We start from the raw sequence: 27,379 nt of genomic DNA, 5'->3' as shown, positions 1-27,379 counted from the left end.
CGGACCGACTGACTAGCTCCTCGCGACGCCTCCAACCGCCCTGCACGTGATCGTGTCCATACTTTAATAGGCGGTTGGGGCGTGTCTTCCTCAGTTTCTGCAGACCGCCAGACACCGTCGTGCATACTGACGATCCTTCTTGAAACTTCAATTTCACTGCCTTGATGTTGCGGGGAGGCTGGGTGGGTATTATGAATACAACGGATCACCTCCAGATCATCTGTTACAGGTAAGCAACCTGTTTATCTGGATCGTGATCCGTTGCATTCATAAAGAATGGGTGATTAGCCAGCTTCCCGCTTTGGCGGCGGGTCATCAAGGCAGCACCCTCTTCAGGATACTTCAACCAAACTCTGCATCTTTCGCTTGCCGTATGTCCAAAGCATAATGCTTCACAAAAGGATGACATGAGGCCCATGTGGCTGCCCTACAGATCTCCGGCAGTGGCACACCTGCCAAATTTGCTGCTGATGCTGCATAAGCCCTCGTTGAATGCGCTTTAATAGAACTTGGGGGTGTCACACCCTGAGCATTATATGCCAGCCGCACGGCACGTACAATCCACTGCGCGAGCTGCTGACGCGTCACTGATAAGCCCTTAGGCTTGCCACGGTAAAGTACAAACAACTTGTTCGTTTTCCTTATGGACCTAGTGGCGTGCAGATAATACAGCAAGGAACGCCTTACATCTAGCGTATGCATCTTGATTTCCAACTGCGTCTGTGGGCTTTGGAAGAACACGGGAAGCACAATATCCTCATTGATATGAAACTCCGACACTATTTTGGGCCTGAACCTAGGATCCAGGCGCATCACTACTTTCCCTGGGTAAATTTGGGTGTAGGGCCGATCAGCCCGTATCGCAGCCAATTCGCTCACCCTACGTGCTGACGTCATTGCTATTAAGAATACAGTCTTTAAAGTCAGCATGCCCAAGGGCGCAGCCCCCAAAGGTTCAAACGGTGCTTCCGTCAATGCATTCAAAACTAAAGTTAAGTTCCATTGCTGAACGGGACGCCGTACAGGTGGGTACATGTTATTAACCCCTTTTAGGAATTTCTTAATCTTGGGGTGTGAAAACACAGTTTTTCCATCCCAGCCACCATGCCCGGCAGATATAGCCGCCAGGTGCACCCGAAGTGACGAGTTTGCCAAGCCGGACATTTTCAAGGTCGTCATATACAGCAACACCTGCATGATAGACGCCCGTTTAGGGAAGAATCCTTTCCTTCTCGCATAGCTGCGAAATCTCTGCCATTTACTATTGTAATTACGCCGGGTTGAAAGCCTCCTACTATTAAGTAGGATCCTTTTCATTAACCTATCAGCCACGCTGTCAGCTTCAGCGTGTGTAGTTGTGGGTGTAAGATCATCCCCCTTTCTCGACTTAGCAAATCCGGGTAAACGGGAAATTGGTGATACCGGCCTTTCGACAGCTTCAGCAGAAGAGCGAACCACGGTTGTCTGGGCCACCATGGAGCCACCAGAACCCCCTGCGTCTCGTCTCTGAGAATTTGCGCTAATACCCTGGGGACCAGCGGTTGTGGGGGGAACAGGTAATATAGGCCCCCCCTCCAGAGACGCTGGAACGCATCTCCCAGTGAGTGTTTGCCATGTCCTGCACGAGAGCAATAACTCTGACATTTTTTGTTCGCAGCAGTGGCAAACAAATCTATTTGCGGCGTACCCCACTTCTTGAACAGCGGCCGAAGGTAACACTCGCTCAATTCCCATTCGTGCTGCTGGTTCAGCTGAAACGATCTGCTCAGCATGTCCGCCTGAACATTGTCCTCCCCTTTGATGTGCAACGCCATAGGGCGTATGGAGTTCGCAATACACCAGGTCCACAGACGCTGGCTCAAATGACACAGGGTTCGGGACACCGTTCCACCTTGTTTGTTGAGGTAAGCTATGGCGGTTGTGTTGTCGAGGTTCACTTGTACAACCCTTCCCTGCAACTGGGGGCGGAAAGCCTTCAACGCCAAAAACACTGCCAAAAGCTCCAGATAATTTATGTGCTTCAGTTTTTGCTGTGGAGTCCATCGACCCTGTACTTGACAATGACCACAATGTGCTCCCCAACCCCATAGGGAGGCGTCCGTTGTCACCCAAAAGGATGGTGTCCAGGGTCGGAACTTCTTTCCTGATAGAAGATTGTCTCGTTGAATCCACCACCGCAGTGACCTCAGGACACCGACAGGGATGAGTAACATCTTTTTCTGGTTGTCCACATTCGGACGGAAATTGCGGAGGTACCACAACTGAAGGTCGCGCATATTTAGACGGGTGTAAGCTACAGTAGAGTTGCAGGATGCCATTAGCCCCAGAAGTCTCTGGACGGCCTCCGCTGGTTGACGTGGCAACTTCTCGAACAGAAGCACTAAATCCCTGATCTACTCGTACCGTGACTCCGGCAGAAAAGCCCGCTTCTCCGCCAAATCCAGTATCGAGCCTATAAAGTTCACTTGCCTTTGGGGGTCCAATTTGGATTTCTTCCAATTCACATTGATTCCCAACTGTTGAAGCAGTTGCAAGACCAATCGTGTCTGAGAAAGTAACCCTTCTCTGTCTGCGCTCACCATAAGCCAGTCGTCGAGGTAAGGGTACAGCCTTAGGCCCTCTGTTCTTAAGAACGCTACGACTGTTGCCATCACCTTTGTGAACACACGCGGGGCTGTTGAGAGCCCGAATGGCAAAACTGTGTACTGGTACGCTGTATCGCCTACTGTGAAACGAAGGAACCCTCTGTGATTCTCGCGAATCCCTATGTGAAAATAGGCATCCTTCAAATCCAAGGTGACTGCCCATTCTTCTTTTAGTAAGAGATGCAGAATGCCCTGTAAAGTGACCATTCTGAACTTCCTCGTCTCTATATAACAGTTCAGCTCTCTTAAGTCCATTATTGCCCTTATTCCCCCATCCTTCTTGGGGATCTGAAAATATCTGGAGTAAAACCCCCTCAGTCTGTCCATCCACGGCACACGCATTATTGCTCGTTTCTCCAGCAGTACCTGCACTTCGTCCTGAAGTGCTGGTGTTGACCTGGTGTATTTCACACCCTGGAAAGGTGGCAAATTCTTGAACTCTATTGCATAGCCATAAGTTATAATTTTCAGCACCCACTGATCTGATGTTATGTTGTGCCACGCATTGGCGTGGCGTGCCAATTTGATGGATACATTGGCTAACGCGAGGCTGTTCTCGGGAGCCTCGGGTACTCTGGCTAATGCGAGGCTGGTGTTGGAGGCCTCTGGTATTGTAGTTGGAGTCGATGTGCGGTGTTGCAGTGGATGGACCTTCACTTCAAAGAGACTGCTTAGATTGGTCTTTAGCAGCCCTCTGGCCTTTAGGTTTCTGATAATAGGGCCTATTCCTTTGATAAGGCTTGTTTTGTCTCCTGTAGTCTCTTCGATCCTGCTTATTAGAATACCTATTTTGCTGTCTTCCGTAGGGGCGACTACGAGACTGCTGACTAGCTGAAGAAGTGGATGTCATAAACGTTTTTGCTGTGACCTTCATCTTTTTCCAGGATTCCATGGTGTCATCCGTAGAGTCTGCAAATAGCCCTTTCCCATCAAAGGGCAAATACTCAATTTTATCTTTCATTTCTGGCTGTAAGTTAGTAGACCTCAGCCACGCGTGACGCCGCAAAGTAATAGCTGTTGCCATTGCCCGCGATTCCGTCTCCGCTAAATGCTTGTACGTGCTCAGCAACTGCCTGGTCACCACCGTGGACTTTTCATAGGTCTGTGCTAGAGCCTTTTGTAAATCATCTGCAGACAACGTGGACGAGTCCTGGAAAAAAGTGTCCCACAGATGGTGGGCATATCGTGTCATACATGCAGCATAATTAGCGATTTTCACTGCTAAACTGGACGTAGAATAAACTCTACGTCCCAGGACATCAAGCTTTCTCCCCTCTTTATCAGCAGGGGTAGTATGGCGTTGTGCACCCTTTGACGATGCACACTCCACCACTAAAGAGTTCGGGTCTGGGTGCCTCACCAGGTAAGTGTTATCAGCTTCTTGCACCCTATACAAACTCTCCAACTTTCTCGAAGTGGGCGTTGAAGTCCTCAAAACAGTCCATGCCGACTGTGCCGCCTTCGTAATTGCTGGAATCATTGGTAGCGACACAGGGTGAGTGACCTTAGCTTTTGCCATCATATTATACACAGGATCTTTCAGATCTAAGACTGGTAGCTGAACTTCCAGGCCCAAAGCTTCCGCCATCTCACGTAGTTGCGCATGGTACGCTTTTAGTTCCTCTGAGGGAGAGATCGAGGTACCCGGCGCAACCTCCTCTGGAGGGTCAGGCTCTCTGGGCTCGTGCATGGTGCTTCCCTCAGTGTCTGACAAATATGATGTGTCTGAGTCGCTGTTCCTACTGCTTCCAGTCTCATGTGATGAAACACACTGCGTAGCAGGGACAAGGTTAGAAGGTGTTCCTTGCAACGACACTTGGGGATTTATGGACTCTGAGCGGTGTGGCAAGGACGGGTTATTTTGCAGCAATCTGGCCTCCAATGGGCGCTGCCGCTGTGGCAGTGGATCTTCACGAAGTGACTGCTGCGCCTTCCATATCTTGTATTCCGCATAATCTGGTGGAAAAAACACTTCGGGGTTGTGGCGGAAACCACAAGCATGTGTGATGCGGCCCACAGCAAGAGACGTGGCCGTTGATGCATCTGCCGTTCGTGCCAGAATAGGTATCGGCTTCGGCAGATTACGATGTTCCACCAAAGGAGTCATGAGCTGTCGAATGGGACTCGTGGCTGCTGAAATGAGTCGAGTAGTCTCTGGAGTATGCACGGAGGGTCGCCCTGGAGACGCAGACGGAGTCTTAGGCACTGCTGTCCCACTCAGCTGGTCGAAGGTAAACCCGTGAAAGGTCGACCCGGAAGGCGTGCCTTCACTAGAATCCAATAGGGCCAACAATGGAGTCCGAGTTTTCTGCACAACAGTTTGTTCCTGCATGACTCCCTCACCAAAGTCCATATAGTCCTCCGAATGATAAATCACCCTGGGCGACGCCGGAGAGTGAATTGGGGTTCTTGCAGGAGTTAAGTCCGCCACCAGCCGGTGTCGGTCTCCAGTCTGGAAAACACTCGGTGTTGAAGCAGTACATTGTTCTGTAACCTGAACTCCCGCAATCTGTGTAGACGAGGCTTGGAACTCCTTCGGTATCGAGTTGAACCCCGTCGACGCCGACAGCAGCGGGTCTATCGATGTCGATGGCGAAGTCGACGCCGGTAATGCCCGATCTCTCGATTCCCTTCGATGTCGAGCTTTCGATGCCGACGCTTGTTCGTGCCTCGACGTCGATCTCGACGCCGACCTCGATGTCAAACCTTCCGATGACGGGGAACTTTGTTGCACCCATGGAGACGGAGTCACCTTTAAAGTAGTATCCCAATCTTCCGCCTCGGTCTGTAAACCCGTCGGCGAAGGAGTCCTACTACGGACTCGTGTCTTTTTGGATCTCTTCCTCGGTGGCGAGGAAGCGCCCTCTTCGTCTGTGGAGGAATATCGCGCTTTTTTGTGTTTGCGCCTCTTCTTCTCCACACTCCCGGGCCTTTTAAACTCCTCTTCCATAGTGGCTTTAGACTGCGATGAGGCAGAGTCCACAACAGGAGGAATCGAGGTCGACGGTATCGTAACGCTCGTTACCGACATCGACGTCGAGGGCCCCGAGCCCGGTCTCGGCGTCGGGGGTCTAAGTGCGTCCTCGTACAGTGCTGCCCGCAAACGCAATGCCCGATTTTTCAAAGTTTGTTTAGAAAAAGAGCAACAAATCTTGCAGTTCATCGGGTTATGTTGCTCACCAAGACAAAGCAGGCAGGCATCATGTGTATCCGTTGATGGTAATTTTGCTCTGCAGTTAGTGCAGCGCTTAAAAGTTGTCTTAATCGCCACTTTCGACGCCATAGCACTCAGCGTCTCACGGCCAATAATAATGTTCCAATTTACGAATTTCTTAAGGGATATCCAAAAACGTAGTCCAAAACAGTCCAAAGTTCAAAGCCAAACGTAGTTCCAAATCCGTTCCAGTCGTTGTACCGTGTAAACTATTAAAATACCGAGGAGCAATCGATCTGAGGTTTAGAAGCAATGGCGGTCTAAAAGAAACTGAGGAAGACACGCCCCAACCGCCTATTAAAGTATGGACACGATCACGTGCAGGGCGGTTGGAGGCGTCGCGAGGAGCTAGTCAGTCGGTCCGCGAGGTCCCTGCGCAGGCGCAGAACCCATTCTTTATGAATGCAACGGATCACGATCCAGATCTGAACGTTCTCTGGAGTCACGAACAGAACCATGGGCAGGTGGCCGAAGTTATCCGATATGACTCTGAAGGTGTTCAGGTTCAGCCTCCATTCTCCTGGGATAATTTCCTTCTTGCTGAGCCAGTCTGCCACTGTGTTCAGGTTGTCTTGCACGTGGTGCGCTGTTAATGAAGCCACATTTTGTTGAGCCCACTGGAACAGAAGAGCCGCTTCCGCCTGCAGAGATTTCTACCTTGTGCCTCCCTGGCGGTTGACATGCACTTTCATTGGGGTGTTGTCCATGCAGACCAGTATGTGTTGATTCTGGACCATGTGGTAGAATGCCGAAAGCGCCAGTCGCATCGCTTGGAGATTCAGCCAGTTTATGCTGTGTTGCTTTTCGTCTGCCCCCGACTTTTCTTGCGCCGACTAGTGGAGACAGTGGGCCCCAACCATGCTTGCTTGCGTCCGTGGTGACGATGACTCGCGGAGGGACCAGGAACTCCTACCCCACAGAGATGCTGATCCACCATCTCAGAGATTGTAGTACATGGGGTGGAAGGTCCACCTGTTTGGTGGATTGCATGACAATCTCCAGGTGGTGGAGTAGCAGAGACCATTGCAAGGGCCGCAGGTGGAAACGCGCCCAAGGTACCGATTCCAAGGTTGCTACCATCAGTCCCAGGATCCAGGAGAGAGAGAGAGCAATGACATGTACTTCTGTACTAAGGTCTGGTGGGCTTCTGCATCCAGGGTGGCTCTGCGCTCTGGTGGTAAGAAAAGCTTGTTCTATACCGTGTCTGTCACAACCCCCAGGCACAGCAGTTGGTGGGAAGAACATAGCTGGCTCCCCCCCGCCCGCCCGCGTTGATCAGGAAGCCATGATCCTGGAGGACCAGTAACGTGGTGTCAAGGTCCTTCTGTGTGGCCTGTAGAGACGGAGATTGAGCAGACAAGCAAAGATCCTGAACCGTAGGAGTCAGAGATGTGCTATGACTGGTGCCAGGATTTTTGTGAATATGTGAGGAGCTGAGGAGAGGCCAAAAAGAAGTGCTCTGTACTGGTAGTGTGTTTTGGAGTATAGGGATCATAGTAGAGGGTGGCTGCTTTGATGTATAGGTATGTGTAGATAAGCCTCCTTCAGGTCTATGAAGGAGAGGAAGTCTAGATGGTGTAGGGCCTCTGTAATCAACCTGAGAGATTCCATGCGGAATTTCCTCTTTTTTACAAGGCAGTTGAGGTATTTTAAGTCCAGAACTGCCCAGAAGGAGCCATCCTTCTTGGGTACGGTGAAGATGGAGTAGATGCACACTCCCGGTTGGTCTGCTGGCACCAGTTCTATCCCTCCGATCGAAAGGAGTTTCTGTATCGCCTCTTGGAGACCCTTGTGTTTGGAAGGTAGGTGGGAGGTTAGAGTGGGTAGGAGGCGGTGAGGGGTTTTTTGGTCAATTTTATGCAGTAGCCCCCATTTATTAAGCCAAGAACCCAACAATCTGAGGTGGAGCCCTCCCAAACGTGTAAGTGAGAGGAGAGGCAACCACTCAGGGGCAGCCCGCCCCAGTAAGGATTGCTGTTTTGGCCTGTTTGCCCTGAGTGGTGAAAGAAGCCCTGTTCCCAAACCCCTGTCTTGAAGGTCTGGATGTGCCCCAGAAGGGATGCTGGGACCTGAAACCCCACTCCCTGCCAGCAAAGGAGGACCGAAAATGGTGGAAAAAAGTCTCCCTTGTGGGCGGACTAATTTACGCGATGAGAAGGGCATAGCCTTCTTCATATCTTTTGACTCCATTAGGATGTCTTTTAGGGCTGAATCTCCAAAGAGCTTTTTCCCATCAAAGGGAACTGTGGTCAGATTGGTCTTAGATGCAGCGTCTACGCACCAGTATTTTAACCACAGATCCCGGCTGCCCAGTACTTAAGCAGCTCCTGTTCTTGAAGCAAGTCTCATGGAGTCAAGGGTGGAGTCAGAGATGAAGGCCTGTTATTTATAATTTTAACTGCCCATAGTGGTCAAAGGAATGTGCTAATAGATCCTCAAACCATGAATGCCATGTAGGTGGCATATCAGAGGGCATTTGATTGAGGAATTGCAGGGTATGAGTGGGCTGGGTGAGGCTAGATCCCCCTGAGAGCTGGGGGGGGGGGGGGGGGCGGGCGGGCGGTAGAAGAACCAGAAGGCCCAACATGGGCCAAGCTCACCAACTGCTTGTTCCAGCTGCAGCAGTCCTGGTCACCACGGTTCTGGTGGATGCTATTTTTGCTGCCCTCTGGCACGATCCTGCACTCCCAGAGGCCATCGATTTTTTCCAAGGCTGCCTTGTGTTTTTCTGGGGCTGTGCCTTGCAGATCACTGGTAGAGGCCACGATCGCTTGCGGGGGGCAGGTATCAGCAGCTGCGTGCTCTGCAAGGTTTCGGGGAGCAGGCGGAAGCCACGGCATTGGGTAAAACAAAGACTCTCGGCCTTAGAAGCTGGTGGAGGGTGGGAACAAGACTGGACTTGGATGGCCCCCAAGAAAAGTGTCCAACTGAGTGGGCAGGAGCCTTGAAGTGCCACCCGAAAGCTGTTTGGTGGGGTGTGTGCTCTATTCCAAGCTCCTTTCCTCTGCTGTGCCGAATGAGTGGGCGAAAACTCCGGAGTGCTGCCCATCATCTGTCTGGCAGGGCATGTGCTCTGCTCCACTGTTTTCTTCTTTTTAACCAAACGCCAGGTTCAGTGGGAAGGAGTTCAGGAACGCCTCCCAGCAGCTAAGCAGTGGGGTGAGCGTCCTACTGGGAGGCCTCTGCTCTTGAAAGCGAAACTCGGCTTTGTAGTCCTTGGGGCAGCTCGCCAGTTGCTTGGAGGGGCTTCGGAAGGCCTTGCTGTAATTTCCCTTTTTCTAATCCGTATGTGGAGCACATACCTAGCATGCTCCTTACAAAGGCAGAGATAGTAAGAGGGCTAGGAGCCCAGTCAAGATAGAGGAGGGAGAATGGAGGAAGGGGAGTAAATAGATGAAAAGTTCAGATAGAAGTTCCTTTTTCTTTTTTCTTTTTTAAAGAAAGGACAAACAATCTGACAGCAAGCAAAGAGAACCTATGAACAAGAATGAGCCAGAAATGAAAGTGAAACAAGATTTGAGCAAAAGCTGAGCAGAACTGCCTTGGAGCCATGCAGGACTAAAAGAACGGGCTGGGGTCATGTTTCTCCACCTTTTAAAGACTCTAATTTGCATAGTCCTACCTTAGGGATCACATGGAGAATCATAAACCACTCAAGGAGATGCCCTTGGATGCCAGCAGCAGAGAATGCTAGTGAAGTTTTAATAGGATGAATCTCCTTTAGGAGAAATTTTTGCTTTAAACCTAAAGTTTAAAGTCCATCAAGAAATTGACATAGCAGCAAAAGAGAGACAACATTGCCAAATTACGACTTGAACTTGGCCTCTCTTTTGTGTGTGTAAACGTTTCATCTTTTCTTACTTCTTATGTAAGTAATAAATGAGCGTATAACTTTTTGCAAAATAAACCCAACAAATCCCACACCCTCCCTCCCAATAACCATCAAACTGTTTCCAAATTTAAGTATAATCAGCATTTTTTAAAAAATGTTCATGTTCAATTCTCTTTACCCTAAGCAAATGTCCTGCAGACTCAAAAATTGTATCATTTACAGCTAGTTCAAGACCCACTGCCATTGGCTCACATACCCAGCAATGCCAGCAGAAGAAAGAAAGTTAGAAACACTTGGCACCACTGCAGCCTCCAGAACTTGCTGAAAAGGAGTTGCCATGAGTCAAGGGCAGTGTTCTTGTAACAAAGATTCCAGATGTTGTTGACTGCAACTTCCATAATCTGTAGCCAAAGGCCATTACAGCTGGGGATGATGGGATTTACAGTCAACAACATCTGGGAACCTGTTTCAGGAAACACTGGTCAAGCAACTCTCAGCAAGGATGTGGACTGTGCCACAGGTGGGTTCTGCGGGAGGTGTAAGAGCTTCGAAACTGGGCAATGCTCCACTAGCAGGTGACCTCTGTTCACCTGCAGCCCACATCATGGCAGAAGATCCCTCAACAATGCCTTCTCCACAGGCTTAGTGGTGCCACGTTTGCACTAACCCTCTTCTTCCACTGGCAATGCTGTGCATGTAAGCTGTTGTGTATTCCCCCGCTTACCAATGGTTCTCTTCAGTGTATCCAATTCTTCCTGCTGTTTGTGATAGGAACTTTGCTGCAACTTGGTTTGCAACAGTTCAGCTTCTTCAGATTTCATCTCCCATTGCTGCTTCAGCTGACGGAATCTTAACAGAGGTTTGAAAGAGATTTCAACTTTTCACTTGAATATTTCATGCAAGCAGTACTTTTAACAGGATATCAGTAATATTTTCTAATCAAGATTAACAAATTACTGCAGCCAACATCCATTTAAGATCAAGCTCACAATTGCTGCCTATTTACAGATTTGGATCTAGAAAAAAAAGATTCAACCATTTCTGCCACACAGCATTATGAAATATTCATACTGCCCTAGAAAAATGAACTTTCCTCCTACTCAAAGTTTCTATACAAAGAAAATCCATTGTCAACACTTACTTTTCTGCAGTCCCCTTTAGACTGGACAGTTCCTTTCCTAGCTTTTGCAGCTCTGCTTCTTTTGCTTTTAATTCCTCCTGCAGATCTTTCACTTCTTGAAGCTTGGATAAAATTGATGCAGACTGTGAGCGTGCACCTGGCTCATGAAAAAGAGACAAGTAGCAGCCTGAACGAAGATCAAGTCACACACACATAAGAGATGTAACACTGCTCAGTTACACCGCAGATATGCATGTGAACCAGATATTCTGAATAGAATAATCTTCAGAATGTCAGGGAATATGAAAGATGTAACCCTGTAATGCGGGATGGCCATGTCACATATGAATCAGAATCAAGCTTTATTACGGTCAGAGACCAGCATAAAATTACACATTAAATGAAGGTAATACTGGAGAAAAGTTACATGTTGATAGAGGTGATTGCAAATATGATAACTATTGTGAAAAGGCTAAAATTTAAAATAATTACAATTTTAAAAGACAAGCTACTAAAAAGAAACAAGCTACTAAGAAACTAAAACCGCTAAACATACTTTTTCATAATAAAATGCACAGAAAAGATAGAAGGGGAATTTAAATAGTAATATAGCTGAAAATGCTTTCATATGTGGTAAAAAGCTAGAATTAAAATTAAGAATGGTTAAAACCATAATGGTTGCCATAAGTTGGACTATCACTAAACATGGTAAAGTTACACGGAATTACACTAAATGGTAAAATACACTAAAATACGTTAAATGGTGAAATTACACAACATTAATCTAATAAAATATTATGCATTGCCATGGCGCAATTAATATGATACGAAGAATATGGAGGCGAGTGTTATCAGGACTCAAATTAGGGGAGCCCATCAGCTATCTTTCGCTGGATGCCAATCGCAGCCGCACAGAACTTGGCAATGATCTTTGTGGTGTGGGGGTTAGAGTCAGATAGCAGCAATTGAATATAGAAGTGATTCGTATGCCCCAGAAGCTTGATCAGCAGTGGGGAAATAAGGGTGGCACGAATGTCTCTGTAGAACAGGCAGTATAGAAGGACATGCTCAGTGGTTTCAATTTGTTCTGAGCTGCAGGGGCATAATCGCTCTGCGTACGGGATCATTCTGTATCGACCCACTATTACTGCTGAGGGGAGACCATGGCAGTGGGCCAGAGTGAATGCCCATCTGTGGTTTGGGGCCTCCAGTTTAGAAAGGTATGCTGCCGGAGAGGCCATATATCTAAGCTCCTCACTTATACAAAACTTTGGGACCGTGCTGAGATCCACTTGACACTCAGTGTCTGTGATGCACTGTTTGATGATACCTTTTGCCTGATTGTATCTCATGTTGATCAGAGACAGAGGGGTGAAGCCCAGGGTAGCTAATTTCATCTCAGTTGCCTGAGTCCATATAGAATGGTAATCGTCATGAAGGGTTAGAGGGGCAAAACCAATTGGACAGAGAGACAGTTTAAGTCAATAGGAGAGAGTGGCCACCATGTCACATATGGAAGTTTATCACTTGTTGAAGTCATCAAGTGATGCACATGAGTATATGAATACACACAAAGACTGTGACAGACATATTTAACCAATCAACTCTATAACAGATGGAAGGTGTTAGAACCCTAGGCTGCTTCACCCTACACATAGCTTTTAGCAGAAGCAACAGAAAGCCATTTCAGTACAGCAGAAAAGCAGAGACATAAAATGTGAAAAAACAGCAGTTACCTCCACTCAGAGTGCCCTGTGGATCAAAGGTGTCTCCACCAAGAGTGACCGTTTTTGTCATTATTCTTTTATCGAAGGTGACTTTCTTGGCATTATCCATGTTATCACAAACCAGCGTGCCCCCAAAGACAAATTCCATCGCCTTCTGAATTTCAGATTCATATCCCACCAGAGTAAGGGCCAGATGGACATTGTCGTCACCAACCTAACATTCAATGTTAATTAAGAGTATGAAGAGAAGGTCAGTGTTAATATGATATGAAGAGAACTCACTCTCCCCCATTCTTTCAATCCAAATATACGATATAGATACTGGGTGGGAATCTGCCAGATTAGCTTGGCTGCTTGGAGACCTCCCACCAACCCACTGTTTGAATGAGGACCATGAAGTCCAGATGGTGAGCAAAGCCATCTGTTCCAGTCTCAAGGCAACTGTTGTACAGAGGCATTTTAACCATTAAAGTGAGAAGGTATGTATGGAAACTAGAGCTGTAAAACCCATAGTAAGAAAACCATTATCTAGCTTGCTCTGCACTGTGGGCACATGTGAGAGACCAACAGACTCTCCCTCTTCCCCCTCCCACCCCCACACACCTAGAGAGAAATATATTCAAAACAGTTAACCAAAACACTCTGTAAGAGCAAGGAATACCAAGGTTTTGGCAACTTTGATAGCTTCTTTCCCAACACGGAATGCTGAAATTTTGTTCAGTGGAATAATGGTGTATCGACGCTTTAGATCACCTTTTTCCAGTAACTTTTTGCCAGTAACCTAAGCAGAAAGAAAAAAAGGTTAAACATTTCCCAGCTTAAGTACTAATCTATTCAGAGCTGGTGCTAATTTTAAAGCTAAATTGTAGCATTAATAGGATACACCTTTTGATAGGCTGAAACAGGGGTAGGCAGTCTTTGTTCTCCAGGTGATGTTGAACTACAACTCCCAAACACCTCAGCCACAAAAAAGTGTGGCTGGGAGTGATGAGAATTGTACTTCAACATCTGGAGAGCCAAGGTTTCCCACCCCTGGGCTAAAAGTTTCAAATTGGTCGATCTCATTTAAGGGCTAAGTCACACCTGGCTAATTTATTCATCTCTATGTAGATTATAAGATTATGTAAAGTGCACTAATGAGGGCCAGGATTGGCTACAAGTCCCCATCAAGCCTACAGTCAGTGGAAAAATGCAGGCTTGTTGCTACATAATGTGTAGAAACCCTAAAAAGCTGGGTACACTTTGCATTAAGCATACCTCTGTATCCACCACAATGTTGTAGAGTCGACCGCCAGCAACCACTTCTAGTGCTGTGGCTGTGGAGACATCTTTCACAGTAATCAGAGATGCAACAAGCCCCTTCACATGACTTGGGTCCCAATTTTGTTCTGGATCCCTGAAAATAAAGCAACATTCATTAGTAGTAATTCAGTCGATGTTGAATAAATGCAGTTTAGATTAAGACAGTTTCTCATATTAGTTTAAGAAGCAATGTATATGGCAACATGTAAGTGGAGGAACCAATTCCAGGACTGATGGTATTATGGGACATACTCAAGATGCTCTTTTAGGAACATAGGAAGCTGCCTTATACTGAGTCAGATCATTGGTCCATCTAGCTCAGTATTGTCTACACCAGGGATTCTCAAACTTGGGTCCTCAGGTGTTATTGGACTTCAACTCCCATAATCCCCAGCCTCAGTGGCCTTTGGTTGGGGATTATGGGAGTTGAAGTCCAATAACACCTGAGGACCCAACTTTGAGAATCACTGGTCTACACTGACAGGCAGAAGCTCTCCAAGGTTTCAAGCAGGTAGACTTTTTCATCTCTACCTGGAGAAGGGACTGAACCTGGGAGCTTCTTTATGCAAAGCCGATGTTCTATCATTGAGCCCCATCCCCAAGGCACACCTTGTCCTTCTTTTGACTTGCAAATTTATGTTCAAAAGTATCTAACTTTAATATTCCAGGGGCCAATGGAGTGCCAGGCTCAATGAGGACAGGGGAAAATATTAACCACTAAAGGATCCCCATTAGTGGACATCTGAAGAACTGATGTGGAAGATCTCCTCTGGGAGATCAAGATGATCCAGGCCAAGCATCTTAGGCTTGCCTACAAATGTCTCATGGAAGAATAAAACCTGCCCATTACAGGAAAGGTGCAGAGAAGTTTGCCTAGAGTTCCAAACGAACCTGTTCCTCCTGCCTTGAAATATATGTTGCCAACTTAATAGAATTTCTATGTTTTGGTCTGGAAAACCATCAAAGCTTTCCTTCCTTCTTGTCTTCCATGTTTCAGCTTAAAAAGACAAGTGTGAACTGCAGCAATCACATGACATCAGAACTGAACTCTTATGAAGAAGTGACATTATAGAGCATTATTGATGGACAACAGAAAGGTGAAGTGTAGGATTGGGAGGGTCTCGTCAAGATGGTTTTCTCCCCCCCCCCTCATTTCGTATAGTATATTCTGTTGCTTCATTTCTTGCTCCTTCTGCCACTCCCTCCTCCCAATTCTCTCACACCCTCCTTCCCCCAAACATTGGCTGTGCCTTGATGAGTGATGAGCCTCCTTTCAGAACTTCCATCAGAGCATTCCATGGCTGCAAAGTGTATGTGCTCTTGGCTTCTTTGGGGGTGGTTTATGGTTCAGGAGTGGGGCCAGGCTCCCACCCACACAGACTAACACTTTCGGGCCCTTGTAGTCCCTCCCCAAAACCACAAATGCTCCCCCTACACCTTTAATGGGAGCTTGCAAAGGCTCCATGCCTATTCACATACTCCATTAGCAGTCAGCAATATATTTTAATGGACCAAAATGTTCCACTTTACTTGTATTCAAAACGTAGACTGGGAAACTTGGCCATTAACGTTTCATAGGATTCCCTCAAGCGGTTAACCACACGGGACAACTCCCTTTGTTTTTCCAAAAGGTTCTCTTCTTTCTTGTCTAGAACAGCAATAGAAAAATCCACAGAACATCTGTTTACAGGGATTCACAATAAGGTTGCTTAGGAGAAAATATACAGCTCCTAGACTCAGGCTAATATAGTGGCTGGAATGTGTGAAACTGGTGGCAACTTTTGTTCAGATGTCACAAATGGCTAGGATCCAGTTTCAATGCCATACAACTTACCCATTTAAACATTCCCCATAGCTTCAGTCTTGTTTAAGTGCTCATCATGTGTGCTGGCTAACATATCTGAAATATGAGCAGGCCTGTGTTTTACCACAGACTCATCTTCCTTAAATACAGGCATTTCTGGGTGTGCCAATGCTTTCTACAGGAGACTACAGCCAATCTCAGAGATCTTTGTGCATGCAATGCAAAAAGCTGTCCATGCTAAGTTTTACATATACCTCTGAACTACTGCCTCTCTCAGCAGTCTCCTACGCATGGGGTATTAGCGCCACACCTTTGGAAGTTTTCCTCATTCCCTCCCTGGACTATCTTTACATCAAGCCCAAAAATTATTTCACTATTCGGCCAACAAAACAAACCTTCATAGTTGAGCTTCTTCATTTCATTTTCTAATTTCTCCTTTTGCTTTTTGACCACTTCAAATGCATCTTGATCTTTCTTGTAGCCATTATCCATCTTTTTCACTTCAGCTTGTTTGGTTTTTAGCTCTTGATGAGCATGTTTCAACTTCATCTGAGCCTGCAAAGGAAATCCAGCACAAGTCGATGCCCCAGTTTGTACAATGCAGGTTTTGTTTTTTGTATCAACATGAAGTTATTCAGACTCTTTAAAATAGAATTTGTTAACTTATTTGGTATTACAATCAGCAGAATACTCAAGAGAGAAAATGGGTGGATCATGTAGAAGCAACTGTTTCATTACACTGTTGCAACAGATAAAATGGGATAGCAAACAGGCTCAGAGGGAGTGAAGAGAAAGGACAGTACTTGTTATTCTGTCAGAAATTGTAATACATTCAACACAGTGAAAGATATATGCATTTGAAATATGTAGGTGACTAGCCGACCCTGCTCAGAGCATCTGTGCGCTCTTTGCGGCCGGCGGTTACCTCTCCGCCCCACTTCTGCCCCAGTCTCCTCTTCCCGGCCCAGCCGCCTCTCCTCCCCACCGCCACTTCTGCCCCTGCACTTTCTTTCCCTGCTCCTTGCCTCCATGGGCAGGCCTGGCCCGCCACCACCTCTGGCCTCCACGACCAGGCCCGCTGCCGCGGCAACCCATCCTCCTCTGGCCTCTGCGACCAGGCACGGCCGTGGCAACCAATCCTCCTGGGTGCACCTCAGCCAGTCAGGCATGTCCACTGCCCAGCCAATCAGCTGGGTGCTGGGATGCACATTCCAAGGCACACCCAGGAGAATTAATATAATAGATGAGAGGTGGACAGAGAGACAGCAGCCAACAAGCACCTGGCTCCTCCACTGAACACAAAGTTGCGAGGCAGACAAAAAAGAGTGGTGCTTCTTTGACCAATGGACAAAGCTCTTGTCTCCTGAGAGGAAACACTTGTCTGGCCTTAGTCAAAGAAGCACCACTGCTGTGTCTGCTCTTGGCTTGGGTGGATTTTGGTGGCAGAAAACCAAAAGCTTGTGTGTCACCAAACTCTACACAAAGCTTTTGGTTTTCTATCACCAAAATCCACCAAAACAAAACAGAACATATTATTGAAAATCTTTTCTATTTTTGATTTACAACAGGTTCCAGAATTCAGAAGAATATTTCTAAAATATGAGCATTTATTTAAAAATACTAAATATGCAAAACTACAACTGTGTTAAACGTTAGGGATTAGAATCTAATTCTTGCTGACCTATGGGCACGAGCTGGCTTGGAGAATATTGCCAAAAGAAATTCTTCCACTATTACTTCTTCCCAGCATACCTCTGTATAGCCTGGGATCTTAACACAAAGCAAAATTCTAACCTCACTAAGTCCGGATTGTATTGTCACACCACTCACATTGACCTAGTTCAGATGTCATGCAGAACCATAGCTTAAACCTGGTTCAGCACAATGTTTAGGAATCTTGGATTTGAAAGCCTCTCTCCTTTCTTCACATGTGAATAAAGGAAGAAGAAAACTTCTGGTTCTGCTTTAGAATAGGCCAGATGTGCTGCGATATTCAAACTCAGAAAATCCTGGCTTGCTCTAACCAGAGTGTGCAAACAAATCAGAGCACATGAAGCTGAGATCCATTGCTTAAAAGTATTTTTTTTTTAAATCCCAAATTAAAAACAATCTTTATGAACTAGGACTGGAGGTTTACAACTTCCTCCATTCATGTGCGAAGAGGCAGGGAACGTGCAAGCCTGAGGTGCGTGACTATTGTATGGAACCAGAATTAAACTATTGTTCTGTGTGAGATCTGAACCAGACCATTGTGTACAGAGGCAGCTTTGTTAATATGTTGGAGCATTAAACAGAGACCTGTGGCACCTGAAAGAGACTAATGAATATGTTGTTGCTAGAACTTTTGTAAGCAAGTCCAGCAGTTGCAAGCCTACACAGTAAGCTTTTAGACTTTCGAGGACACAGAAAAGTGTTTGCAACACACATATATGGATTCTTACTTGTTTTGCTTCTGTTTCTGCTTTGCTTATATCATTCTTGCAAGCCATCATCTGTTCAGCAAGAGTGGCATCTTCCCCATCTTCACTGCTAGACAGACCAGCAGAGACAGCATTGAAGTGTTGCTGTGCAGCAGCTAAAGCCTCTGTATCTTTCTTATTTGCCTCCTGAAGAGCACTCAACACATCAGTTATCTTCTTTACTTCTTTTTCCTTGGCCACTAAAGCTTTAGAATCCTACAGCAAAAGATTTGTTCACATATAAATCGTTTTAAGCGGGTTTTACATGAATTTTAGAAAGCCAAAATGCACACAGCAAGCCCAGCGGCCAACTTGACAGAACAGAGAAATGCCTTCTCTACCTCATCAGTGACAGTATCAAGCAACCATGGCCTGAATCCAAACTACATGGTTAGTTCTGAGCCCCCAAGGGAGCTGCAAACTCATGTCTCTCAGCATAGCAGCCTCCAGTGTTTTATGGCCAACCACTTTTGAGACTCAACAGCAGTTTCTGATATGGCACAGCGTTCTGTTGTTCAAAATGGGGGAACTGTTATATACCTCACTGGATATATGCTTAACCCTGCAGGCATACCTGAGGCAGTTCTTTGGATCCCAGCTCAAAAGTGGGCCCTACCAACTTCAAATGGGGATTTTTTTCTATGCATGCATACCACAGCCTTAGCACAGCATTGGGAATAGTGGCAGAAATGAATTAGGACAGGGGTTATCAACCAGTGGCACTCCAGATGTTGCCAAACTACAACTCCCATCACCCCCCAGCTACAATTTGTTGTGGCTGGGGATGATGGGAGCTGTAGTTCAGCAACATCCGGAGTGCCACAGGTTGGAGATCCCTGAATTAAGATACTGGATGTTCTAGCAAGTTCCTTAAATGTCTGTATTTTATTTCCCTCACTTTCACAAGTCATTTCTTGAGTTCCCGCTGAAGTTCTTGTCTATGATGTTTCACATCCTTATGAAGACACTAAAGAAGTCACCCTTAGTGTTGGCTGACAACATCAGATAGCACATATTTGCACACACACCCCTTTTTTTTAAGGCAGCAGCTTTTATAGTACAAGGAGAAAGAAAACTAAAAGGAACACCACAGGGTAGAGTTGCGCACATACAAGTCATGCTGCAGCAAGTACACAGTGTACCAGGCAAAGGGGATAGACACCTTTTTGAAGGCATGTGTAAGCTGTAGGGAAATATGGTTGGCCCCATCTCCGTCATGTGCTACAGCATACATTATCCTGGTATACCTATTATAGCTGTAACGTGTGAAGCAGCCCTGACTCCCTTAACAAGTCCAGTTTATTTTGTATGTTAACTTTAAACTTGCTTTTATGTCGCTCTTCTGCAACAGAAGAACGCTGCCCAAGTATAAAGGTAAAGTGTGCCGTCGAGTCGTGTCGACTCCTGGTGACCACAGAGCCCTGTGGTTGTCTTTGGTAGAATACAGGAGGGGTTTACCATTGACATCTCCAATGGAGAGATGGTGCCAGTAGGGTTTACCATTGCCATCTCCAGTATGAGATGATGCCTTTCAGCATCTTCCTATATCGCTGCGGGCCGATATAGATGTTTCCCATAGACTGGGAAACATACCAGTGGGGATTCAAACCAGCAACCTCTGGCTTGCTAGTCAAGTCATTTCCCCACTGCACCATTAGGTGGCCTGAGTATGCTACAGCCCTATTCAAAAGCAACAACTTCGGGAACACAAGAGAATACAGGGGGCAGCGGGAAGTGCATAGTTTAACTGTTTCAAATAATTCTCGTTACTTACCTCTTCCATGCTTTTAACCAGGTCCTCGTGCTTTTTTTCTTCACTCTTCAAGTTTTGCTTTTTAATGTCAAGGGTACTTTGCACTTTGGTATCAGTTCTCTGAACCTCTGCAAGAGCTTCTTCTAATGAATGAAGCACACCACCAAATTCCTGCAAATATTTTTAGAAGCCATCATCAATCTTGATAAAAAGTGTTTCAGAATCCTGCAAGTGTGTTGATTTCTGGAACAGAACCCGACCACCACTTCCTAGAATATTTCACTGGCACAGGCAGAAGAAGAGGTTCCGTCAGAAAGTAGAGAGGAAGATAAACTGTGTTTTGGGGTACACCTTCAACCTTTGCAAGGACCCCCAAAGCCATCCCTCTGGCAAGGAACAGGTGCCTTTGTTATTAGACAGCTTAGCTTTTTGGTACACTGCCAACTGAAGCATAAGCAATTAGCTGCTTACACATTAAGGGTTCACATTATCATGAACAAAGCAGTTATCGCATATTCAGCCTGACTGGAAAGGTGATGGTCTCTCTAAGAGCCAATATTATAAACTGGCTCCTGACCTTGAGACTGCCTTGTCTCAAACTCAGTCATCCAGCTAAGAGCTTCCTTAGCTCCAATAATCCAGGATTATTAAGTGGAATGGTTAGGGATTGAACCAGGGGACTAAAACCCATCCCAATTATATTGCTGCGTTACAGAAGAGCTAACCATACAATACCAATTTCATATCAACTACTATTCCTTCAGATGAAGGAATTATCCCTTAAAGCACAAGAAAATTAATACTTATCACATACTAGTCTAGAGACAAAAATGATTCTTATTCCTTCCATCAGTACAGTTGCTTAACCCATCTTACTTGGTCCCTTTTCTTCTCCATTTCTGCTACTTCTTTGCCAAGATCCTTTACTTTCTTCTCATTCTCTGTGATTTCTTCTTGAAGTTTTGCAATATTGCCTTCCATTTCCTTCAGCACATCAGCAGAATGTGCCTTGAATTCTTCAGCCAATGAAAACTGATATGCAACATACAGACGACTCAAGTGTTCTATCTCTCGCATGACCTTTTGGTATTCTAAATAAGAAGATCGTTCCTGGATAGGACAACCAAAAAGATAAACCATCATTTATTGCTCTGATACAATAGTTTATTAAGAGCATAAAATATAGCCAACCAGGCTGATGCATTTTGTACAAAAATTTCAAATTATTGGCCTCCAAAAATATAGTCCTCCAATGTAAGCTGGTTATCATAAGAATTTTAGAAGCAAAACAATTGAAGCGCATATACAGAGACCATTTTGGATCCACTTTAAGGTGCTACACACGGTAGCATTCAGTAACCATCCCCTGCCCAGCCCTTAGATGCAGCTCTGATCCCTAACAGACCTGCTCTTTACAGAGTACAAACACAGCTTTGTTCATCAGATGACTGTGATGTATAACAAATCAATAACACAGCTATTAGCCACTTGCCCTAAATAGACTGCTTTTGAAAAGCTACAACTTCCATAAGCATAATGTCTCTCCAAATTGTGAAAAACAAAACACAAACTGGCTAACATGGAAAATACCTCTTTCAGCTTTTGCAAGGTAGGAGTGATTTCCTCCTCCAGAATCTGTAAATAAATAAATAAAAAGCAGGATGTATTTCATTTCGAACTTCATAAATGCTCTCACCATTCCATAACATTAGTGAACATTAAAACAAAACCAAAATGTGGCTCAGTAAAGCAAGAGACAAGGTGGTCTTTAGAATGACAACTGGATTAGTATGTTTTGCGTCACAGCAGTGAAAATATGACAACTGATTCAGTCATGATCCAGTTGGATGTGATACTTTTGTGTTTGTTGCTGTTCCAAAGATTGGACTGGACAATTGGTTCAAGGAAGAGAAGTGGAAAGGACCCCAGAGTCAAAGGACCTCCCACTCCTCCTGAATTCACACTGAAGAGCTTTAGCAATCATCCTGTATCCACAAAGCAACAATACAAAAAGAAGCAAGCAATTGTGAAAATCTAGTACCGTACCGTGCAGATTTCTTTAAGTTTTGCCTCTTTTTTCTCTATGGTTTTTTGGGCAGCTATTTTCTTGCACTCATACATCCTTGTGCCAGCTGCTTCTTCAATCATAGCCAAAATCTAGAACAAAGCATTCAGTATTGCAATCTCAGGTTAAATAAAGTAGCTCCAAACAGTAGTGAGGACATAGAAATGGAAAATAAAGTTTAAAAATCTGATCTGCTTACCTCTGGAGGCTTCATATTGAGAACTTTGGTAATTCGTCCCTAAAACAAGAGACATAATTAGTCTTTAGTACCCTATGTACTTTTCTGGGCTACTTTTATTACTTATTTGGCAGATCTAAAACCCATACTCAGAGAAGTTGTCAGAAAGCCACTGACTGTGAGAAAAGGCCCCTTTGGGGAATGTGGGGCGACAAGTTACAGGGAGGGATAAGAATCTGAATCATGGTGCTGTCCCCACAGTGGGAGGGAGGCCAGTGGCAGAGGACTCACCCCAATGTGATTTGCTCTGGCCATGGCCATAGCAAAGGAAGGATGGAGGGGGAAGGAGACACTGCCACGGTGGCGGCATTAGCAAAGGAAGGAGATGCTGCCACCACTTGGTGGATTAGTTAGTACTGCAGGGCTAGTATGGGTACATTTAGCTTAGTGGGACACGAGCTTTGATGTCTGTGCCAAGGGCTTTCCAGTTAAATACAAATATTTAAACTAGGTGATCCGCTTATGAATTAGTGCTGTATCCCCTGCCAGTATTATGAATTAGAGCTGGATGAGCTCTCTCTTGCTTGTCTCATATTAACTTAGAAATGATCCGATTTCTTCTTCTCCGAATAGGGAAGAAGTAGGATAGCTTTTCCAAACCAATGTAGAGCTTGAAAAATGAAAGGTCCCCCACTAACTTTCTTTGCCACTTTCCCAACCACTCAGGAGAAGGAGATGAGAGCCGGTCTTTGGGAGAAGAAAGCTGGTCTTGTGGTAGCAAGCATGACTTGTCCCCTTAGCTAAGCAGGGTCCGCCCTGGTTGCATATGAAAAGGAGACTAGAAGTGTGAGCACTGTAAGATATTCCCCTTAGGGGATGGAGCTGCTCTGGGAAGAGCAGAAGGTTTCAAGTTCCCTCCCTGGCTTCTCCAAGATAGGGCTGAGAAAGATTCCTGCCTGCAACCTTGGAGAAGCCACTGCCAGTCAGTGAAGACAATACTGAGCTAGATAGACCAATGGTCTGACTCAGTGTATGGCAGCTTCCTATGTTCCTCCCCAAAAGCCGTGTCCTTTACTTTCTGGCAACGACAGTAAGTTTCCTGTCCCCTCCCTTCCACTGGTGTGAAATGGACTAGGAATAAAGCAACACTGCAGGGAGATTTCCCCCGCCGCCCTCCCTATCCTGGTTCCTCAGCACATCAGGTAGATAGGCTTAGTGGCTGGTAGGAGTCATCTTTTCAAGGGCTATTCCAGTACACTAAAGATGTTGGAAGGACTACAATCCCCAGCAGTCACCACTCATGTGCTTCTAAACTAACACATTCTTCCTCATGCTAATGATTTAATGCATCAGGATAAGGGAAGTAGAAGGGGGGAAAGCTCCAGCACACCAGGAGTAAGGAAAGAACCGCTCTGCTCAGTGCTGCTGCTTCTTCCACCACTGTAGGGGTGAGTAAGAGGCATGTTTTAGAAAGGGAGCACTGCTTTTTAATGAATATTCATATACCGTTTTTCAACAAAGGTTCCCAAAGATATAAACAAATAATATACATAATATACATAGATATAAGCAAATAAATAAAAATGGCTCCCTGTCCCCAAAGGGTTCACAAACAAAAACGAAACAAAAAAGAACTCCAAGGCAGGACTATTATTATTTATTCAATTTCTATACCGCCCTTCCAAAAATGGCTCAGGGCGGTTTACACAGAGAAATAATAAATAATTAAGATGGATCCCTGTCCCCAAAGGGCTCACAAACTAAAAGAAACATAAAATAGACACCAGCAGCTGCCACTGGAGGGATACTGTGCTGGGGATGGATAGGGTCAGTTGCTCTCCCCCTGCTCAATAAAGAGAATCACCACTTTCAAAAAGGTGCCTCTTTGCCAAGGTAGCAGAGGCTATTTCTCCTGAAAATATGTTCCTGAGGATCAAATTGCCTCCCCAGTGTAGAACATTTTTCACTACATTCAACATTAGTCTGGATGTCTGTCAGTATCTCAGGTTTTCTGAGCTAACGCTTGAAAGAGAGATTGGGAACTTTGGAAGCTTGCCCCTTCCTCTGATTCTCAAGACCCCAGAGTTTACTTCTGAGTGCAAGCTTGGAGAACTTCATTCACAATGTTAGCAAGGATGCATATAACACCTTCTGATAAATTTCATGTATTAAAAGTCTCATGGAATTCCTTTTAGTATTAGTTTCCATAGAATTCCTTGGATGTGCTTTCTCACCTAAGCAGGAACCTTCCAGTGTGACCTTACATTTTGTTTTAAGTAAAATAAAGTGGCAAGTGTAACAGGCTGGGTCTGGAAAAATGCCTCCTGCATTACTTGAAAATAATGAAAAACTTAAAAAGAGCTTGAACTGAGAGAAGATAGTCCCAGTATGAACCAACAATTCCCAGCAGGAATTCAGATTTTCTCCACAGCTGAAATACAGCATGTTGCTGTTAGTGTTAGTATATAAAATGTACTTTAAAACCACTCACAAAATTAAATGCATGCGAGGCATTAAAGGGACCCAAACCTGATCAAGACAACACATTCTTCACAATCAAATTATTTGTCACATATGATTTGTCTTTAGCTGATTCCAAGTCACATTTAAAGCAGCTGCACTCTTGGAGGCTACCAGAGGTTTCAGTTGGTAGATCGCGTTTAGATACAGTTCAGGTTTAATCAGGAAGGCCCCTCTCTGAATGCACACTGCCTTGATACTGCTGCCCAGAACAAAACTCATTCCACACACAGATAAAAAAAATTAGAGGGAACAATGGGGGCAATTTTTTCCAAACAACAACAAAAAAAACCACACACAGCAAAGAACCCCACTTTCCTCTGCAACCACCTATTATTTGTTTGTTTGTTCATTCAATTTCTATACCACCCTTCCAAAAATGGCTCAGGGTGGTTTACACAGAGAAATAATAAATAAATAAGATGGCTCCCTGTCCCCAAAGGGCTCACAATCTAAAAAGAAACATAAGATAGACACCAGCAACAGTCAATGGAGGTACTGTGCTGGGGGTGAATAGGGCCAGTTACTCTCCCTCCTGCTAAATAAAGAGAATTACCACGTTAAAAGGTGTCTCTTTGCCAAGGTAGCAGAGGCTATTTCTCCTGAAAATATGTTCCTGGGGATCAAATTGCCTCCCCAGTGTGGAACATTTTTCACTACATTCAACATTAGTCTGGATGTCTGTCAGTATCTCCAGCCACGTTGGTGTTGAGATCCACATCCCCACTCATGGAGTCCTACTTTGAGTGGAGAGCTAATAGCTTAAAGCAATATACATACTTGACTGTGAGCAAGGATCAGTGCATACTGACCTGTACAATAAATAATTGATAAGTACATGTGTGTGCATACAGAAAAGGGTGGGGCACCATTCAGAAGTATGGAGAAGCTTTATATTAAATGCTTGTTTGAAAAGCAGGCAAATTTCAGAATTAAATGCAGTTTCAACAACAAAACTACTAACCTCAATTTTTTATTTGATCTTGATCCCAGTATAGTCAGATAAAACTATATTTCATAAGTCTGCCTAAATTTAACTGGCAACAGACGATATACCAAATTTAACAATAAATATTAGCCATCTACAAACAAATGCTTTTCAAAAATCTACTTACAAATAAGTGAAGATTGGCACTTTCATATTCCATTACAATGACTTTAGTGTAGTAGTAGGTATACGTGTAAAACTGTTTTATTGAAATGGCTTCTTCTTATGCATATTGGAAATATTTATTTGTTTACCAAATTTGCATACTGCCCCAAACGTCTGTCTCTGGGAGGTTTATAACAACATGCAACAGATTAAAAATGAAAACCTTTTAAAAAATGATTTAAAACCACAATCCAGTTAAAAAACTTGGGTGAAAAACACAAGTCTTTAGGAACTTTTTAAAAGTTGTCAGAGATGGGGAGGCTCTTGTCTCAGCAGGGAATGCATTTCAGAGTCTCAGGGCAGCAACTGAGAAGGCCCGTGGCAACTTCAGACAAACCTCTCCAGGTGATCTCAATGGGCTTCTTCGACCCATAGAGAAGAAGATGTTATCTTAAAACCCCAGGGCCTAAGCTGTTCAGGGCTTTATAGGTTATAACTTGCACCTTTTATTTTGCCCAGAAAACTATTGGTAGCCAGTGTAGCTCTTTTAGTATAGAAGTAACATGGTCTCTCCAAGATGACGCAGAAACCAACCTGGCTGCTGCAATCTGTCCCAACTGCAGCTTCTGGACTACATACAAAGGCAGCCCTACACAGAGCATATTGCAGTAGTCAAGTCTGGAGGTTACCAGCATATGTACCACTGTTCTGAGGTTGTTTATCTCAAGAAATGGACACAGCTGGCATTATCACCTGAAACTGATAAAAAAGCACAATATCCAAATAATCCCACCAATTTCATCAGTACTTAATTCTACTAAGATCTGAAACACTACAGCTAAAAGAGCAAAGAACTCTTAAGAATTTTTCCAGGATAAAGCATCCTCAAGAATTAGTACTGAAAAATGAAACTCTGGAACTTTCCCAAAGCATTCAAATCTCCACTATATTTTTATTTATAGAAAAATTAATGGAACTAGGTAGAATATTAACCTGTTTTTTAAAGGATCAAATCTGTGCCTCAAGACTTATAATCTAAAATACCACACAACGAAAAAAGGGAGAAGAATGGGGACCAGATTACAAACATGAGTACTCTACCTGCATAATAAGAAAATGTGGATTATTGACATTCAGTCCAACAGAGCAGAAGAGATCCTGTACTCTAGTATTGTTTGCGTTCACACCATTGATGAGATATTTATTTCTACCTCCAATCACCACCTTGAGAAGGAAAAAAGAATAATCTATTATGTACCAAAACAGAGCTCTTTCTAGTTCAGTGTTACACAGCTCAGGCAATAGAGTACAGGTGACTGTACTCTATTATCATCATCATCATGGGTTTTTGCACTCACAGTTTCGCATATCTGTGGTTGGGCAATATATACCCGACCTCTTTATCCATGACACACTGCTTTGCATATCCACAGTTTTCAGTAGTGCAGTTCTGCTCATGCTCCATGTGCTCATGGGTTGTCAGAGGAGTTTGGAGGAGGACAGTGGAGAGCTTTGGTCTGCATGTTTAGAGTTTTTTGTATTTCTAAAAGCCATTTGGGGTAGCATTTGGCATCCTTAGGGAGCCTTCAGGAGCCATTGCTCTGGACCTTTGGAGGCTTTTTGGAGTCATTTCTGTGGAGCTACTTGGAACCATTTTCTGGAGCCTC

The 27,379-nt window shown here is 44.9% G+C and overlaps 1 protein-coding gene across 4 annotated transcripts in view; it reads right to left on the bottom strand.

Moving 5' to 3' along the window:
• The window catches only part of SMC2 (structural maintenance of chromosomes 2), a 57,309-nt gene that overhangs the window by 13,668 nt on the left and 16,262 nt on the right, over positions 1–27,379 (bottom strand). For all 4 annotated transcript variants that reach the window (XM_053297195.1, XM_053297194.1, XM_053297196.1 and 1 more), the window contains 14 exons: positions 26,814–26,936; positions 22,121–22,159; positions 21,903–22,013; positions 21,447–21,491; positions 20,733–20,966; positions 19,878–20,027; positions 18,086–18,319; positions 16,040–16,199; positions 15,371–15,488; positions 13,796–13,934; positions 13,200–13,319; positions 12,548–12,752; positions 10,833–10,968; positions 10,416–10,540 (listed from right to left, as the gene is read on the bottom strand). In XM_053297195.1, coding sequence (XP_053153170.1) covers positions 10,416–10,540; positions 10,833–10,968; positions 12,548–12,752; positions 13,200–13,319; positions 13,796–13,934; positions 15,371–15,488; positions 16,040–16,199; positions 18,086–18,319; positions 19,878–20,027; positions 20,733–20,966; positions 21,447–21,491; positions 21,903–22,013; positions 22,121–22,159; positions 26,814–26,936 — 1,939 coding nt within the window. The remainder of the gene's footprint in view (positions 1–10,415; positions 10,541–10,832; positions 10,969–12,547; positions 12,753–13,199; positions 13,320–13,795; positions 13,935–15,370; positions 15,489–16,039; positions 16,200–18,085; positions 18,320–19,877; positions 20,028–20,732; positions 20,967–21,446; positions 21,492–21,902; positions 22,014–22,120; positions 22,160–26,813; positions 26,937–27,379) is intronic.

The sequence above is a fragment of the Hemicordylus capensis genome, chromosome 2 (assembly GCF_027244095.1).
Source record: "Hemicordylus capensis ecotype Gifberg chromosome 2, rHemCap1.1.pri, whole genome shotgun sequence".
In the NCBI taxonomy this organism is placed as follows: Eukaryota; Metazoa; Chordata; class Lepidosauria; order Squamata; family Cordylidae; genus Hemicordylus; species Hemicordylus capensis.
This window is presented reverse-complemented; position numbering and strand designations above follow the sequence as displayed.